This window comes from Centruroides vittatus, unplaced genomic scaffold (assembly GCF_030686945.1).
Source record: "Centruroides vittatus isolate TY-2023 unplaced genomic scaffold, ASM3068694v2 scaffold_324, whole genome shotgun sequence".
Lineage (NCBI taxonomy): Eukaryota > Metazoa > Arthropoda > Arachnida > Scorpiones > Buthidae > Centruroides > Centruroides vittatus.
This window is the reverse complement of record NW_027122701.1, coordinates 5,016,780-5,034,548: the sequence shown is the minus strand read 5'-3', so window position 1 is coordinate 5,034,548 and position 17,769 is coordinate 5,016,780. Positions and strand designations below refer to the sequence as shown.

Genomic DNA, 17,769 nt, shown 5'->3' with positions numbered 1-17,769 from the left:
ATAGCAATAAAGGAATTGTAATATTTTTATAATATTTTTATGGTAGTTTTTCAGTGAAAACTTTGATTGAATGATGTAACTTATAAGTTTTATAAAATTATGTTTCAAAATTTGAAAAGAAATATTGATCATTTTTAATGCCTGTGCCAAAACTTTTTATCGATAAAAATTTTATTTATGTATTTAGTTTCAAGCATTAAATATATGAAATATTTCATTCAACTACATAACCTTTAACTTATTGTCAATTCAACTTTTTAATTTGTCTGTGTAAAAAAAAGAAATCATCAAATTTAGCCTCAGTTAAAGGAATGAATACTACAGAAAGAAAAATACAAAATTTAATGATACATTGTTTTTAAAATGTTCTGACAGTAAGCATTTGTTCATATTTTAAGTGTTTTACTTACATTAAATATTAATGTTATAGGATGGCCGTCTTCAATCAAATGATCAGTTGATCAACATTAATGGAATATCGTTATTAAAGATGACCAATACCCAAGCAATGGAAACATTGCGTCGGGCTATGACACAAGGAGATGCACCAAATCCAAATGCTATTTTATTAACAATTGCAAGGAGAATATCATCATATGAAAATCTGGATGGTTGTCATCAAAGAAGTGATTCAATTATTAGTGGCAGTGGAGAATCTGATGGTTCTGCAACAATAATATGTGGAAATTTTGGAATTTTCTCAGCTCAGTCTAGTAATTTTTCAGACTCAAAAAAATTAGACAATACTTCAGATCATAATAATATACTAGAAAGTTCTGTTTACAGGAAATATTCACTTCCTAGTCGACATCCAGTGATTGATTATTTGATGGGACAAACTCCTAAAAGTGATTGTAATTTATCAGCTAATCTCAGTGAAAGTGAATCTTTAGTTACATCTGGTTCACCTAATAATACATCAGTTAAAAAACTTGTTGACAGTACTTGTGTACCAAATTCAGAAAAGCATAGAAAATTTTCTGCTCCTGGACATTTAACAATTTTATCTACAAAAAACAATCAAATTAAAAATGAAACACCTGAATTAAACAGAAAAGTTGGTGAAAATTTTGATAGTCAGTAAGTATTAACTTTTTCAATACTTAGTATTTTTTTCTTTTTAACTAATAATAATTAAACTATAATTAATAATAGGGTTTTGGATTTATTGTGAGAAGTCAGAGTCACAATTAAAATTTCATAAGTTTAAAAGAAACACCAAAAACAAGATTTAAATATCTCTTCTCACTTCCTTCATCTTCTTTTACACACCTTGAGATCAAGTAAAATAGTCTGAAGAGGGCTACAGTGGAGTTGAATTTTCCTTGACCCTTTTCAGAATATTTGGTCCCAAGGTGTGGAGAGCAACAAATTTAGCTTTTCTTCTAAACTTGTGAAATTTTATTAGTTATTGTCCTGGTTTTTTTGTATTTTGTATAAATATATAAGTCACAGTTACTTTATAATTATGTAATAATTTTAAAATAAAGTATTTGAAATTTATATTAATGGAAAAAATATATTAAAATTTAAACATTTTTAAGTTAAACAGTTTATGTACAGAAAATACAAAAGGCAGAAATAAAATATTTTTTATTTTAAACATTTTAATTGACAAATAGTCAACTTTTATTAACAGTTGGTTATTTATAATAATAATAATAATTATAATTATCAAAACATATCATAAAATTAAATAAGTAAAAATCTCTAAAATTGCAATTAACTGTTCAAATATTTTAATATAATAAATTAAAAATAAATGAGTTAGAAACACCTTAATAATGATTTCAACATTTAAAATTTTTTAAACTTGTTGGTTATCTGGTAAAGCTCTTAAAAATATCTTGACTATATTACTTTAGCTTTCATTTATTTATTTAGTTAGTTTTGAAACCAAAACACTTTGAGCTGTAAAGTGCTCTTTATAAATTCATGTTACATGGCAGGAGTTGGTGATGGCAGATTTTGTATAAATGTGTGCTCCATCTCAAGTAATTCCAGATACTTACTTTACTTAGATGCTTATTTTAGCATTTTTCTGTTAATTGTACACTTGCTTAATTATGTTGCTTAAACTGCTTTCAGGCTGCTGATAACAATGACAAAAACTGATATTTCTAAAATTCATCTTTGTAGAACATTCATACTAGACATTACTGTTGCATTTTCATCTTAGCTATTCATCACTTGAATGTTATTGTTATAACAGTATCAGCCAATCAATGTGAACTTTCCACAATTGCTATGAACAAGATGGAGGAACATCTAGTCCTTGTGAACACTTTTTTTTTTATAATCTCTCTGACCCACTTTTTATTAGTTCTGGTCTCTCTTAATAATTTTCACAAAAGGGTTTGTTGTACACTTTACAAAAGACACCATATTGTTTTGACTATGAATAGAAAAGTGCATGTGTCAATTTAATGAAAATCACTTAACATGTAAGCTTTGGTAATGGCGACACGATCGATGACATCACTAGAGTTTATCTCTAGTTGCCATTGCTAGCAGTTTGAAAGCAGTTTTAATGTTATCAGTTGGTTATTATTGCCAGGACAGGCATCTCAAAGTGATTACAATAAGCAGATTCTACATTTAAATTTAGGCTGATTACTTAAAGAATGATGTAAATATTAATACAGACTCTATCAATTAAAGAAGCAACACCTAATTACACCTAAATTATATTTAATTTATAAAATTCTAATTGAAATAATTTTATTTTCAGACAAAGTTTAAATGAGGATGAACTTAGATTTTCTAGGGATGGTTTTGGAAGACAAAGTATGTCTGAAAAGAGGCATGCTCATCTTGATGCCAAGAATACAGATACTTATCAGCGTACCAAGAAAGCTAAAGAAGAACGTGAAAAATGGAAACAAAAAATGATGCAAGAATCACTTTCATATAGTAGTGAAGAATTAAAAGAAGCAAGAAATTGGAAACAAAATTCTTCAGAAAATGGTTTAGGTAAATATTCTTGTAATTCTTATTTTCATTTGAAAGTTCAGTTATATATGCTTTGCTAAAAGCATATACAAATCAAAAATTCTCTTCTATGCAATATATTTTCTACTATATCAAAAGTTGGCAGTCAGATGGCCAAACAGTTAAGGTGGCTCCTCCCACTCTGTATGACCTGGGATTAAATCAGGACAAGTCGAAAAACCCCAGATATTTTTCAGGAAGTGGTTCATCCAGATAGGTTGGATCCCATCCTCCATCACCTGTCTGGTCCGTTGTGGATCTGTCTGAATCCATAGTGGGCTTGCTGAAAAGACCCTCTTAGTGCCCATGTAGTGGAGAGAGTAAAAAAAAAAACTCAAATATTATATTATAATGTAATGAATTATTAAATTATTAGAAGACATTATTATAATAAAAATTCATAAACTTCTAATAGTACAAATCCTAGGATCCACCTTGTCGTTGTGTTAAATTTTGTGGGCTTTAAAATTAAATGTCCCTACCAATGGCTGAGTGGATATAGCCACTAAATATTGATAGTTGGTCATGGGTTCATGCCTTGCCAATGGGTTGGCCATGTGGCGTTTCAGGTTTTCTTCATGTTTCTTCAAACTCTTAAATAAGAGCCATTTTCTCTTAAAAGACCTTCTGGGAGGCATTCCCCCTCGGTAGATCACCCGTGTGCCACATTGCCGTAACCAAATAAACCAAACTTATAAAATTAAATTGAAAATAGATTTGCTTTTAACAATATTGTTGGGCTGAATTTGAAAACATTTTAGACCTATAAATTCCCACTGTCGTCCATTTGTCCATCTGTCTGTCCTTAATCTTGAGAATGGAGTTAGATAGAAGAAAGACTAGACCAGATATGGAAACCTTGGACAGGAGGCCCCAGTTAACTATATACAAACTTATGATACAACTGGAAGTCATGCTATTTCAATTCAAAAATTTTCCCCTGAAAGGTGTTAGATAGATGACTGGCATGACTATTGTTAAAGGAAAAGTATGATGTAGAGGGGCAAATTACTACTAATTTGAGGTGGAGAGCATATATTTTAAATTAAATAAATTAAAAATATGATTGTCACAATGCCAGGCTGCAATTTTTAATGTCACAATAAATAATTGCTTGTTATATGTAGAATTGTATTGTTCTATCATATCAATAAGAAACAACTAAAAGATACCAAATTGTTAAGTTACCATTTATAAATTAAATTTAAAATGTGGAAATAATGGAATATTTAATTTAGCTATAACAAATTATCAGAATTTTACATTAAAATGCCAAAAATTATAAATAATAAAAGTTATAAAATAAATCAAAGTATTTGTTTTATAAACAATCAAAAAATCTCATTAAATTGTTTAATGATTATAAAATTTAAAAGAAAAGTTTTTGGGTTATATTATGTAGAAAATTGATAGAAACTATTAATAAAAATAATGAACTTTCATTTAAAAAATTGTAGAAAATTAAGTTGTTTGAATTAATTGAGAACATTAATTTAAATTATAAAATTAAATATAATGTTTGGAATCCCCATATGAAAAAATTAATACAGCGGAAACTTCGTTATTCTAACTTGTTGGGACCAAGGGTTTTTCAGATCAATGAAATTTTGTATAATTTGGAAACTCATTTAAAGTTTCATGAACTGTAAATACTGTAATACAATTACTGTATTTGAAAGTAAATCAATTTACTTAAAATCTAACATAACATTACATATATGATCTAGTTTTGTAGTGCTAAAATTGTCAGATGATGTAGTAATTTCCAGTTATTGAATACATAGTTTGCTCTCTGTTTAGTTATGTGGTATGTATGACACTACACATTCTAGTTTTTTTGAAACTGTTTTAGCTAATCAAGTTTCTACTGTATTTGAATCCTAATCATAATTAACCAAACTTATTTATTTAGATTTTATAATTAATCTGTTTTAATACCAACTGTTAAGATTGTAAGATGTGAGCACTTCTTTACTGATTATGCCACAAAACAAATTTTATCTGAAGCCTCTTCAGTAAGCTGTGTAGTTAAGTGTAGCTGAGGACTTTAGAAAACCACAGATACCTTAGTGACATTATTAATCTCAAACAAGATTTATTTTTCTATTGAACTTCTAAAGAGAGGAAAGATTATTTTGTAAATTATGTTGAAAATTTGCAAATTGATGGAAATAATGACATGAATACGTAAGTTAAGTATTGATACTTATGCTATTCAATTGATTTTAAATTAAACTTAAATTGAAAATTTAAATAAAGAATTGTTAATCTTATTTACATAGTTTGTTCTCTAATCTCAAACTTAAATATATATCATCTGTCAAATATATATGCAATAGTTTTTATTTTAAAATATAAAATGTAAAAAAATTATTGTGAAAAGAACAAAAAAAAGTATCTTATATTTAATAACTTAATTTTAACTATAAAATTTGTTAAATAATAATGTGGGATCTTCACACATAAGTATCCAATTATCTGTAACATTAAATATATAATATAACTGTAATGTAGCAAAATATAAACAATATTAGATACATTAACATAATTTTATTTTACATTGTTTATTAAGGATAAATTTTTTTTCATTAAACATAATAATTTAAATCTAATTTTAGAGCTTTCACTTGGAATGAGAAAATCTTGCAGTCTTGAAAGTTTACAAACTGTATTACAAGAATTACAAAAGGAAGAAAATATTATCCGTACAATGCCAAATTACACAGCTATGTCTTCTAAAGAACGAAGATGTAATGACAGTTTTCGTGCTGCTGTAGACAGGTCATATGAAGCAATGCATAAAGGAACTATGGAGATAGGTAATTAAAGCTTTTTAAGTTTATTTATTTAATATTTACAGACATCAAATTCACCAATGCTCAAATGTAACAAATTGATTAGTTTTTTGTTGTATATTATGGTAAAACTCTTTTGAGATCATCTAAATTGCACAATTGACAAATTGATAGGTTTACTTTCATCTTGGTTAAACAATAATATATAATAAAAATATACACAGGTTGGTTTTAAATTATTGTTGAGGTTTCCATGTCTTATAATTTTTCAATTGAAAGAAACAAAATAAAACTGCTTACAGAATATGAAAGTGTAACTCAAAGCTCTGTGGCAATGCTGTTCTCTCCAAATTGATGTCTGGAAGATAATATGATGTCATACTTTAAAATTACTTTGGATTTGGTTACAAAATACTTTGATAATGACAGGTTTTGATAATAAACCTGTCATCACAGAACTCAGTGTGGAAAAGATCCACCTTCACATAATGCTATCTGATGTTGGTTAATGCAATTTCAAGAAACAGTAGTGGTGCAGCATCAAAAATGAGTAGGAAGACATTAATTAAAGCCTTTAAAATCAACTAGATGCATTTCTACAGCCAGAGAATCTTACTGTCCCAGAATTTCTTGACATGCACTTTCCTAGGAACTGGGTTGGATATGGTAGACCAATTCCTGTGGCTCTTGCACTCAGATATTATGCCAATTGAAATCTTCCTGTGGGGATATGCAAAGGGCATTGTTTACAAGACCCTTGTGACTTCCCTCAATGAACTGAGGCTCAGAATTGTTCTGCAGTAGATAGTTACAAAGCAAATTATGCTGGAGAACACTTGGAGGGAAATTATCACTTGGAAGTAGACCTGTGTGCCTTTTATAGCATTACAAAGTTGTGTAACATTCTGCAGTATTGATTAATAAAACTTTAACTTATACTTTTTCATATTATACGAGGTGTGTTTTTAAAGTAATTCCATTTTGATATTAAAAAACACAACTGCAATTTTTTTAATAATTTTATTCTTACATGAAAGCCTGTACCTTAATCTACTTTTCAACATAATTTCCTCCAATATGAAGGCACTTTTCATATCATACAACCAGCTTCTGAATTCCATTCTCATAGAAACCTGCCACCTGATTTGCCAACCACTGCAGCACGGTGTTTTGACATCGTCGTAGCGCTGATTGCCTAGATGCCTTTTCAAGTGGAGGAACAAGTGTTAGTCACTAATCGCTAGATCAGGGCTGTATGGAGGGTGATCAAGTTCCCAGCCATGTGATGTGATAAGATCTTGGGTTCATTGAGCCACGTGTGGATGGGCATTGTCATGAAGCAAAACAATCCCCTTACTGAGCTTGCCATGCTGTTTGTTTTGGATGACGAAATCATAAAGTGTCTGTTTTCTCGAACTTTTGCAACAACTTTCTGCACCAAGTCTTCAGTAATGACAGACAGTCGCCTACTATGCTCCTCATCATGGACATTAGTACACCTATCTTTAAATGCTCTAAACTATTTTCTTACCATTCCATCACTCATAATGTTTTTCCATACACTTCATTAATCTGCTGATGAATGCCTGCTTTCACGTCTTTTGCATTAAAAAAAATGAATCACCATGCGTACTTCACAATCGGTGGGATTTTCGATTGTCTGAGGCATTTTAAACACACACAAACAAACATAAAACAAACGAATGCTTTCGTAATTACGTCTGTGGCTAGCCAACAGATGTAAGTACTCAGCACATATTTGTGGAACACCAACCATAGTAATGCAGCAATCCTATTTTAAAAGAGTACTTACTTAAAAAAACATGTCACATATAAGTGACTTTTTTGTGGTTTTTAGTTGGATAATTACAGGATTCAAAACCCTACCAAAAATTTACAATTACCCTGTATATTCCTTAAGATACCTATAAAAGTTTATATCTAAGTTTATATCTATCTAGTTTATATCTTTTTATGAAAAATTTAAATGATTAAATAAAAATAATACAAAATGAAGAAAATAATTATTAAGTATTTATTTTATATTAAGATACTTTACTAATTTACTAGTAATAATTACTATAAGATGAAATAAAACATAAGAATAGAAGACCTTAATATAAATAAAAATTGATCAAGTTAATTATCTAAAAAATCAAAAATAATTTAAAAGATACCAGTTATGATTATTTTTTATTCAGTTATAGGCTTGACATAGTTTTTATGGCTTTATTTTTTATATAAAAAGAATTATTATTTTATCAATTAATTTGAATAATTATTTTGTAAATAGTTTCCATTGTTTTGTTTGTATTGTTATCAGAGTTTGTTGCATGTTTCAAAATACATGTATTTTAAAACTTCAACTACATTCAAAATGTAATTTATATCATCATTATCTTTGGATAAATAGAAGTTAAGCTACTTTTTCATTATCAGCTTCAACATGACACTGCTGTAAAACAGTCTTAACTGGTGTTGCAATCATTAATTGTTAATTGTTTTAATGGTTATTTATTCCAGCACAGTAGTTTAAGTTGTTGATATTTGTTGTTACACACTAGCTGTTGTTCAAGACAGTACCACAAAACAACAATAACACTGGATGAATTACTATTAATTAATAATAATAAAACTTTAAGTTAGACATTTCTTAATTGTTTTCACTTATCCTTTTAATGTCAGTCAATAAAACCAGGATTTCCACTAATTGTAGTCTTATTTAGTTATTTCATTTAATATTATCAATAGGCAACTCTCGAAGCAATTCCATAAATGGGATTTTTATGTATTAGTAAAAAATAAATATTTACCATCTAAGTAAAGTTATAACATAATAAGAGAAATGTTTTTAATGTAAAATGTGAAAAACAATTATATATACTGGGTATTCTGAAAAGAATGCTACCATTTTAAATTATTGTAATTATGTTAATTATTATCTGAGAATGTTATAATGTATGTTAAAACATTGGAAAAGTGCCTAAGTTTTACAATTGCCCATTACAATTTCTCAATTTGTGCACCTCATGTCAGATGGCACACATCCAACCAATAATCAAATTCTTCCTAAATTTACTATGGCATATTCCTCTCACAGCAGCCACAGTTCTACAGCTCATGCATTTTATTCAAATTGCACTGATTTGCATACGACAAATGATTCCAACTTTGCAAACTGCAGAAACAAAATGCCTTCTCTATTGCAGAGTTGCAATTTTTGTTTACGTTGGTGGTAGACAACAAGACATTTGAATGCAGATAGGAGATGAAATGCAGGTAGTTACTCTGTTGATTGGTGTATGTTGCATACTTTTCAAGTAATAAACATAATTACAGTAATTTAAAATGGTGGTATCCATTTTGGAAGACCCTGTATTTTAGTAAGTGGTACAGAGTTGAGAAACATAATAGGTAATATTATAGAAAAATTCCTATTTGCAGATAAATTGAGAGTTTTGAAATTAATAAAATATTTTATGCCTTTGTTAAATTAATACTCACTAGCAGTTTCTCATGTTTCATTTATTTCTTATGATTATTGCATTTAACTTTTATCCAAATGTAACAATGTTTATGGTAAAGTAAATTGCTTAGAAATAATTTTAGTAATTTCTATTAGAAAATAAACATACACACATTAAATTAACTTGAATTTAAGATAGTTAAATGCCAAAATCACTCGAGTTAATTTGTAATTAAAATATATTTTAGCATTTTTAAATTATTAAAATTTATAAGTTCACAGTTAAGTTAATAGATGTATTTATTTCTTTAAGTGGAAGAAGATAATGAAAATATTCATCCTGATAAAAGATTAGAATATGATTCATCTCAAGCAACTTTTGATATTGCCCATGATGATATGTTTCTTCCATATAATAATAAACTTAATGGGAGTAAGAAGAAGAAACTTTTAAAAGGATTAGGATCAGTATTTAGGTAAGTAATTTATTCAGTTGAAGTAAATGTGTTTAATGATAATTAATAGATTGTTAGAAATTTAATTACTGTGTACTAATATTCTATTTATAATTAACATGCTATAGATTTAATGCAAAATCTTTAGTGATAGAATAAAAATATTACTGTATGATTGCAAAAGTTAAGTTAGTGATTCAAGATAACTTCAACAAAATAATGATAAATAATATAAAAACAGTTTAACATTGGCTCTATGTGTAATATATACAGTTAAACTTCTAAACAACCACCATTGACAGAAACACAAAAATAATGGCTGTTGTTTGGAGGTTATATTTCAAAAAGAAATGTTCCTGAAAACTGACTGTGTTTTATGGGTAGACATTATTAGTGGTTCAATTGCATGTAAATTAAAAATAAGCATGAACTTGTGCATTTTTATTTTTGATAGACTTCAGATGGGCACAAAAACAAACATTTGAAAATTTAAAATGATGGAACAATCTCAACAGCTTGATGATTAAAAAAAATTATGACAATAATTTCACTAAACTTTAAATATTATCATATTGTGTACTTGTAAAATATTTTTTTTTATTTGATTGTTCTTAATATCAAATCTTATTTCTAAATATGTTTGAATTTGAGAAGCCCTACAAGGAAAAGTTCTTATCTATGAGTTTTAAATCTTTTAATTATAAAAAAATATTTTAATTTATTAATCTGTTTTTACATAACACAGTAATATATATATATATATATATTATAATTGACACCTTAATAATTAACAGTAACACTTTTTTATTGTATTGCATCATGAAAGGTAGTATGGTGCATTATTATACTGTGTTGACTAAGACTGATTTTTTTAGTACTAATTTTGTCATAACACAATTCGTTTGTTGTTGATAAATATATGCTGTTATTTGGTAGTTCATAATGAATAGCCTAAAAAATATCTCAACAAATAGAGAGTAATGCCTCTTCTTGAGTATGGTAGAGTCCTGGAAACTGAACTCTCTAATTCAACATCCCATAAAACTCATCCTGTCATCCGAAAAAAAAAAAAAAAAGAAATACATGTAATCTAATTTTATATCCATAACTTAACACTAGGATCAAATAAGTTATTGTTTTTCACTGGAGACACTTGATAATAGCATCAACTTCACGTGTCAACAAAGAACATACACTCAAACCTGTTTTTATGCGGTCTTTTTTTGTGCAATTTTTTATATGTGCAATGTGTTTTGTGCAATTAATTTTGTGCAGTATACTAATTTGATTGAAATTCATATACCGCACACAAAAAATCACACAAAACAAATCGCACAAATAAAAAATCGCACAAAAAAAGACCGCACAAAAACAGGTTTGAGTGTAACCATTTTTTCAAGATGCCACTGTAAAACTTCTTAAAGCAAATGTCACTAATTCAAAAGTAGCTACTGAATAACAACTATTTTTTTTAAGTTAAATTGTAACTACAAATAGAAATAGTCACCATTGGTACTTATTAATACATATATGAATTTGCACATCTTATACCTTTACAAAAATTCTGCTATTTAGGCTAGCATCATCACTATCCATAAAACTTGTCATTTTCAGTAACTAATCACCTTCTGAGTCATATTAAGTCAAGTTTGCTGGACTCTACTATATAATCCCAATTTTTTCTGTTGGTAATGTTTGTTGTTTTGATGATAACCATTGTCTTTTCTGGGTAATATTTGCATACAGAACCCACTTTTAATCTTCTGTTACTATTCAGTCTAAAACTGGTTTTGTCTATTCAACAAAGCAATACAGATTAATAAGCACTGCTCCTGCACATTGGCTACCTAATGAGGCATTAACACTTTCTCATAAATTGTCTTGACCAGTATTTTTAAGTGTTCAGAATCTTGAATGGACTCTGTTTATCAATTATCAGATTTCTCAACACCTAATTACAGATTAGATAATTAATGTGTTAATTCTGTATGAATAAGCAACACAAGGATGTCCAGTCATGTTTATCAGTATCAGTAAGATTAAAGTTGCCACTGCAAAATTTTACAAACTATATTTGGTACATTCAAAAATTTTTGGCATCTTTACCAAATACTTATACAAGTTTATAGTTACTGTTCAGTTGATGATTTTAGTTACTGTTGTTGTTTTATGACCATTCTGATATTCATAGAGTAAACGAGCAGTTATTTATTATGACATCATCACAATGCTGGGCTGCAATTTTTAATCATATTTTTAATTTATTTAATTTAAAATATATTTTCTTCGCTTCAAATTATTAGTAGTTTGCCCTGTACATCATACTTTTTTGTCAGCAATGAAGTCATACCATCTAACTCCTTTCAGGAGAAAATTTTTGACTTGAAATAACATGACTTCTGGTTTGCATCAGAAATTCATATACAATTAATCAGGGCCTTCTGCCCCTAAGCTTTCCATATCTGATCTTGGATTTCATTTATCTAACAACATTCTTGAGATTAATGAAGGACAGACAGCTGACAGGGAATTTATAGGTCTACAATTTTTTAAATTGCAGTCCAACAATAACATAAATGTTCCTTGCTCTTCTCCATAACAACAACACAATATTACAGTAGAGTCACGTACAATGCGCAAATAAATCAAGCAACAACCCTCGAATTTTGTCGATCAGAGGTATACATTTTTTTTTTTTTTTTCAACCTATAGGCCAAGGTTTAAACTTTCATAAATTGTGTGATAACGCGGTTTCCTATAATGAGTAACGAATCCCCTGCATTGTACAGGACTCTACTATATTTTAAAAATACTTGTAACTTCAGTACACATGCATTTCTTTTATCATCTGAACTAAAGAACAACTGTAACTAATACATGATAGCATATCAGAACACTTTTAATATTAGAAAAAAAATATGACATTATTTATTGAACAATCCAATAGTTTTACATATTTTTATATGGTAAAACTTGGGATCTTGGATTGTCCAGATATGCAGAATATTTAGATAATTGAATTTTTTCTTAAAATATCTTTTCCTATTCAAATATCTTGGTATGTATGTACTGTACATAACTATGTGCAAATAAAATATTAAATGTGGAAGTTTATCTGCAAATGAATGTATAATACATGTAGAAAAAAAATTACTTTTCATGCATATATATACCTGCCTATTTTTATTAACAAAGTCAGAGGGCAATCTGGATAATCAGCATCTGGATAATCGAGTTTTACTGTATATTTGTTTCTTGATTGATAAATAAGTATATGGCAAGACGATTAAAAAGTATAAAATTTAATTTATATTTTTAGTAGATTTGGAAAAACTCGCAAAAGTGATTCGTCTAAAAAAATAACTCAGGAAGAATTGAGGCAAGAAGCTGAAAGACTTAGAGCAAGATGGGCTGCACAAGAAGAACATGACAGGTAGAATGACTTTTTAAAATCATTTTAAACTAATGGTATCAATAATAATCATTGATCATTTATGTTGTAGAATACAAGAACATTATAAAAGATTTGTCGAACAACAAAAACACGAAGAACAGATTAGGAACCATACGTTTTCAACTCCAGTTCCTTCATCAACTCATTATTCTCTGTCCCCCCAACAACGCCAGAGGATACAGTTTTTAAGGTCACGCTATCAACAGTGTTACGAGGATGATGAAAGGCATGATTGGAATGAACAAGAAACAAAAGAAATTCTAGTCAGACAACCTGTAAATATTGTAAAAATAAATTAAATATTTGAAATTTAGATGTTACATTTTTCTTTTTATATGTATTTGTAGTCGCTTCCAATGTTTTCTTCGCATCGAAGGTATCAAATTGGTGCACATCATCAATCACCTGAGGTAATATTGAAAGTTTATAAATCATTTTAAATAATATTGCTAAAAAGTTTATTTTTAATAATTACTCATATTAAATTAATGCATAGTGTGTAGACTGGTATTAATTTTTATATTTAACAAATTATGTTAAAACAGTTTCTTTTAATAATAGTTTTTGAAATATAGGTATTGTTTCATATAATGATAATATCATATAAAATTGAAGGTAAAAATTCAGTAATTATACATTACTGAAGAGATTAAATTCTTTTGTGCAAAATGTCTCATACAAAAAATATCCAAATTGTTTTTTTTTAATTTTATTATTTTAATTAAATGACTAAATTTATGTAGAAAACAGTTTGATATCAATAAATTTTTGTAATAAAGAAAATTATAAAACATTAAATTAATATATAAATAATGATTTTTATTCATCCAAAAATTTCATATTGCCCTTAATTTTTCTATAATTATAAAAAAACTTTAAAAATCTTTAATTAATAATAATTTCAAAACATTGAGCTCTATATTAACTGTGTTAAAGCCAAACTTCAAAATTCCTGTCACTTATGGCCATATTCACAATCTAGAATCAAGAATTAGAAATTAACTATAATTGGGTAACCATTCATTTTACATTTAGTAAGTGAACACATATTGGTTAATTTCTAACTCTTGATTTTTGATTGCAAATACAGGCATTAAAGTCTAAAACTACACCACATTATTATAATTTCAGTATTTTGAAAACATGAGACAATGAATCAACAGTTTTATTGAATATTCAATTATTTAGCTTGTAAACTAATGCTTTAAATTATTTTAATATAAAATATTTGTAAATAGTAAGACTATCAAAATTTCCATATTGAATTTTTGTACATGTCATTATTTTATGAATTTTTGAAAATGGATGATAAATATAAATGTTATGAAAATTACCTGAAAATTAATGCTTTTTAGGAATGTCCTAGATCAGGGGGTCACCAAACTTTTTTCACAGTGGGCCAGATAAGAAAGAATGACAAATGCAGGCCACATAACCATTTTGTTCGATACAGTACAGCGAATACACAAAAAATAAAGACAACAGCATATTTATTTACCAATACACAAACACGATTGCTGCAGCAAACTCATAATCGCTTTTCATAGAAACTTCATTGCAGGTACTGTACTTACACAAAAAGTGCTCTGATATCCAAAGTTGCAAAAAGTACTAAATTTTTTATTTTGCTGATTTTCCTAAAAATTATATTACTGTCAGAATGCATAAATCAGATTGGAACACTTCTGGCATTTTTACTTACACTTTTTTTCATTTTTTTTTTTTTACATAGTAAGTTTATCAACAACCTGTGATATTTCCATATACGGTGGGTGATTGGTTAATGAACATAATCCATTCCACGACTTTGTTTGCTGTCCGAATTGTTTGTTAACCAATTTATTGATTTACCATAGGTTTTTATGGGAATTTGATTAATTTGTTATGGAAACTCCAAAAAATAAAAAATATATACTTTCTTACTATGTTTATTTATATGTAATAATAAAAATACATATATACACAGTCTTGCATTTTTATTAGTCATGTTTTTTCTGTTTGTGGAGGTTAAAGAATCTGTCTAATGTCAATTGCTTTTCTCTCTTTAGGATTTTTCAGAAGTATTTAATAGCATTGTAACTGTAGAGATCTCCAAGCCTATTAACCTCAACCTGGTTTGGATGCCATTCTAAGACGGTCGTTCTGACATCCTCCCACTTCTTCAAAAGATGTTTAAGAGCAGATATCGGTATTAATCCTCTTTTTCAGAAGAAAACATATCTCGCCAAGTTTCTTGGTGTTCTTCATTGAAGGGTTCTTGTGTTCTTCTGTTGTCAGATCAGTTTCAGGTTTCATTATGAGCTCTTCAATGTTCTTTATTCTCAGATGTGATTTTTGATACTTTTTAATCTGTTTGAGTCTTCTTGATTATACTGTATCTTTCTTAGATAAGATTGAACTGTGCCCTACTGTAGATTTGTTCAAGCCATACTGCCCAGCAACATCAGACATCTTCTGCCCACTCTCTACCTTTGCTATTATACTCTCACCTTTCGAAAATAAAAACTGACACAAAACGTAACGACCGACAGTCTCATGAATACTATAAAAGAATTGTTTCTGTCAGAAAAATAAAAGGCTGGAATTACAAGGGAGAGTTTCAAAGTTCAGAGGAATACTCTCCGATCAGTATATACTGGGTTGAGCATCAATGTTGACGTTGCCCACTCTCCGAAAAGTTTCGAATTGTTGTCTGAAGCAAGGGAAGACCAATCAGTATTTATTATTTTATGTCACTTCTTGTGTTTGTTCTGTGAGGTGTTCATAATCAGAACACTGTGTTCATTGTCCGAACATAAAAATCTTTCACGAAAGTGTTTATTATCCAATTTCTTTCTTAACCAAACTGTTCATTAACCAATCACCCACTGTTAATAATTACATTTTACATCATTTGTGGCACAGTGCAGTAGCAGGTGCTACAAATGACCTTACAGGCCATAGTTTGGCAACCCCTGTCCTAGATTAAAGGAATGCAGTTGCTTGAAAACTTAAATTGTAAAAATAAAAGCACTACAGATACAGGAAATAAAACATTCAGATAAAAAAAAAATGTTTAAACACTTTTAAATCTTAAAATATAAATTTATTTGCAATTAACTATATCCAAAAAGTCAGAAGGTTGTTTGAATCTCTTCAATTAATATTTTAATAGTTAAGACTTTCTCTGAAAATCCAAACACAATCAACAGATTGATGATTGTCTAAGGGTTCTAAGATTTCGCCTTCATCCAATATTTCCATATTACTAGGTAAGATTTCTTGTGCAATTCTCTAAGATGTTCTTCAATTCTATCGGATATATGTCTTTTGGTAACTCTTACAGCAAAAATATGGAATATATATATCTTTTATTTAGGAAGAGAGAACAATGTTTTATCTATTCTAATAATAGGCTCTGTTAATTTAAACTTTAACATTGTTAGAAAACCAAATAACATATAAAAAAAGAAAATAATTTATTTAGCATAGCATATAGAAGACATTTTAATAGTCTTCCTGTTAAAAGCCTTCTACATTTCTCTTCATAGTAACTCTAGTTTATGGGCTTTTGAATTTTCTCATATGCTTGAATGCTACCAAATTTCATATGCTTCCTTTTATGCATTTGATATAATTTCTTTATCATTAAAGTTTATGCATCTTTTGTTTCTTGAGGATAGATATATTTCAGTGTTGAAGTTTGAATTTCAAAGTGTAAAAATTTTAAATGTGCTTTATTAATGGATGGAGGATTAGATTCAGAAATTTATTTGTCTGATACAAAAATTTTTTTGTTTTTGTTTTAAGCTACAAAAATTCACATTTTGCTATTTCTCATTTGTCCAAATTTCAGTGATAGCAACGATAGAGTTCAGTATATAAAAATAATGAAATTTTCTAACAACTAAACTCTATTATTTTCAATTGTAAAGAAAATATTTCAACAAAAAATTATTGGGCATTTGTAATAATTTGATGAATAAAAATTTTTTGTAATATTTTAAGAAAATAATTAAATTTATTCCCTCTGTTTTATAAGCAAAGTATTTTTTTTATTTGTAATATACTTTGTAATATTTTAAATTGGCATTTAGAAAACAATAATTTTTTTAAAATAAAATTTCATTCATAAGAAATTGACAGAAAAAGTACTTTGCAGATACATCGTGCTCATTCACAACCTCCAATGATAAGGAGAACCCAGAGTTTGAGATATACAGGCAGACAACAGGTACTGAATTTAATTCTGCCTGTGATGAAATTTTTTTTGTGCTTTTATAGGTATTTTGGAAGACATCTGCATGATTTTGCTTAATATTTTTACTGATACTTTATTCTGAAATTGCATGATAATTGGAAATGGAATGAAATATGTTGTTATGAGTATATTGTTTATAAAATTTTTATCATTTTGATTTTACACTATTGATCAAGAATAATATCTTATTTTATTATATTGACCCCATGAGAGACAACCTAACAATGTGATCTTATATATTATTGATAGTATTTTGAGTTTTATATTTTATTGTCATTCTTTTATTACTATGAAAAATAATCTATATTTCAATATAATTTCAAATAGTGTGTTTTCCTAATATATTTTAATAGTTTGGTCAAATTATT

General features: G+C 28.0%; 1 protein-coding gene across 1 annotated transcript in view; it reads left to right on the top strand.

Annotated features, from left to right (window-relative positions):
- Positions 1-17,769, top strand: part of LOC136988224 (partitioning defective 3 homolog) — a 54,327-nt gene that overhangs the window by 34,164 nt on the left and 2,394 nt on the right. The window contains 8 exon segments of the mRNA XM_067286077.1: positions 431-1,080; positions 2,732-2,973; positions 5,610-5,810; positions 9,566-9,728; positions 13,027-13,140; positions 13,211-13,436; positions 13,509-13,571; positions 17,303-17,374. Coding sequence (XP_067142178.1) covers positions 431-1,080; positions 2,732-2,973; positions 5,610-5,810; positions 9,566-9,728; positions 13,027-13,140; positions 13,211-13,436; positions 13,509-13,571; positions 17,303-17,374 — 1,731 coding nt within the window.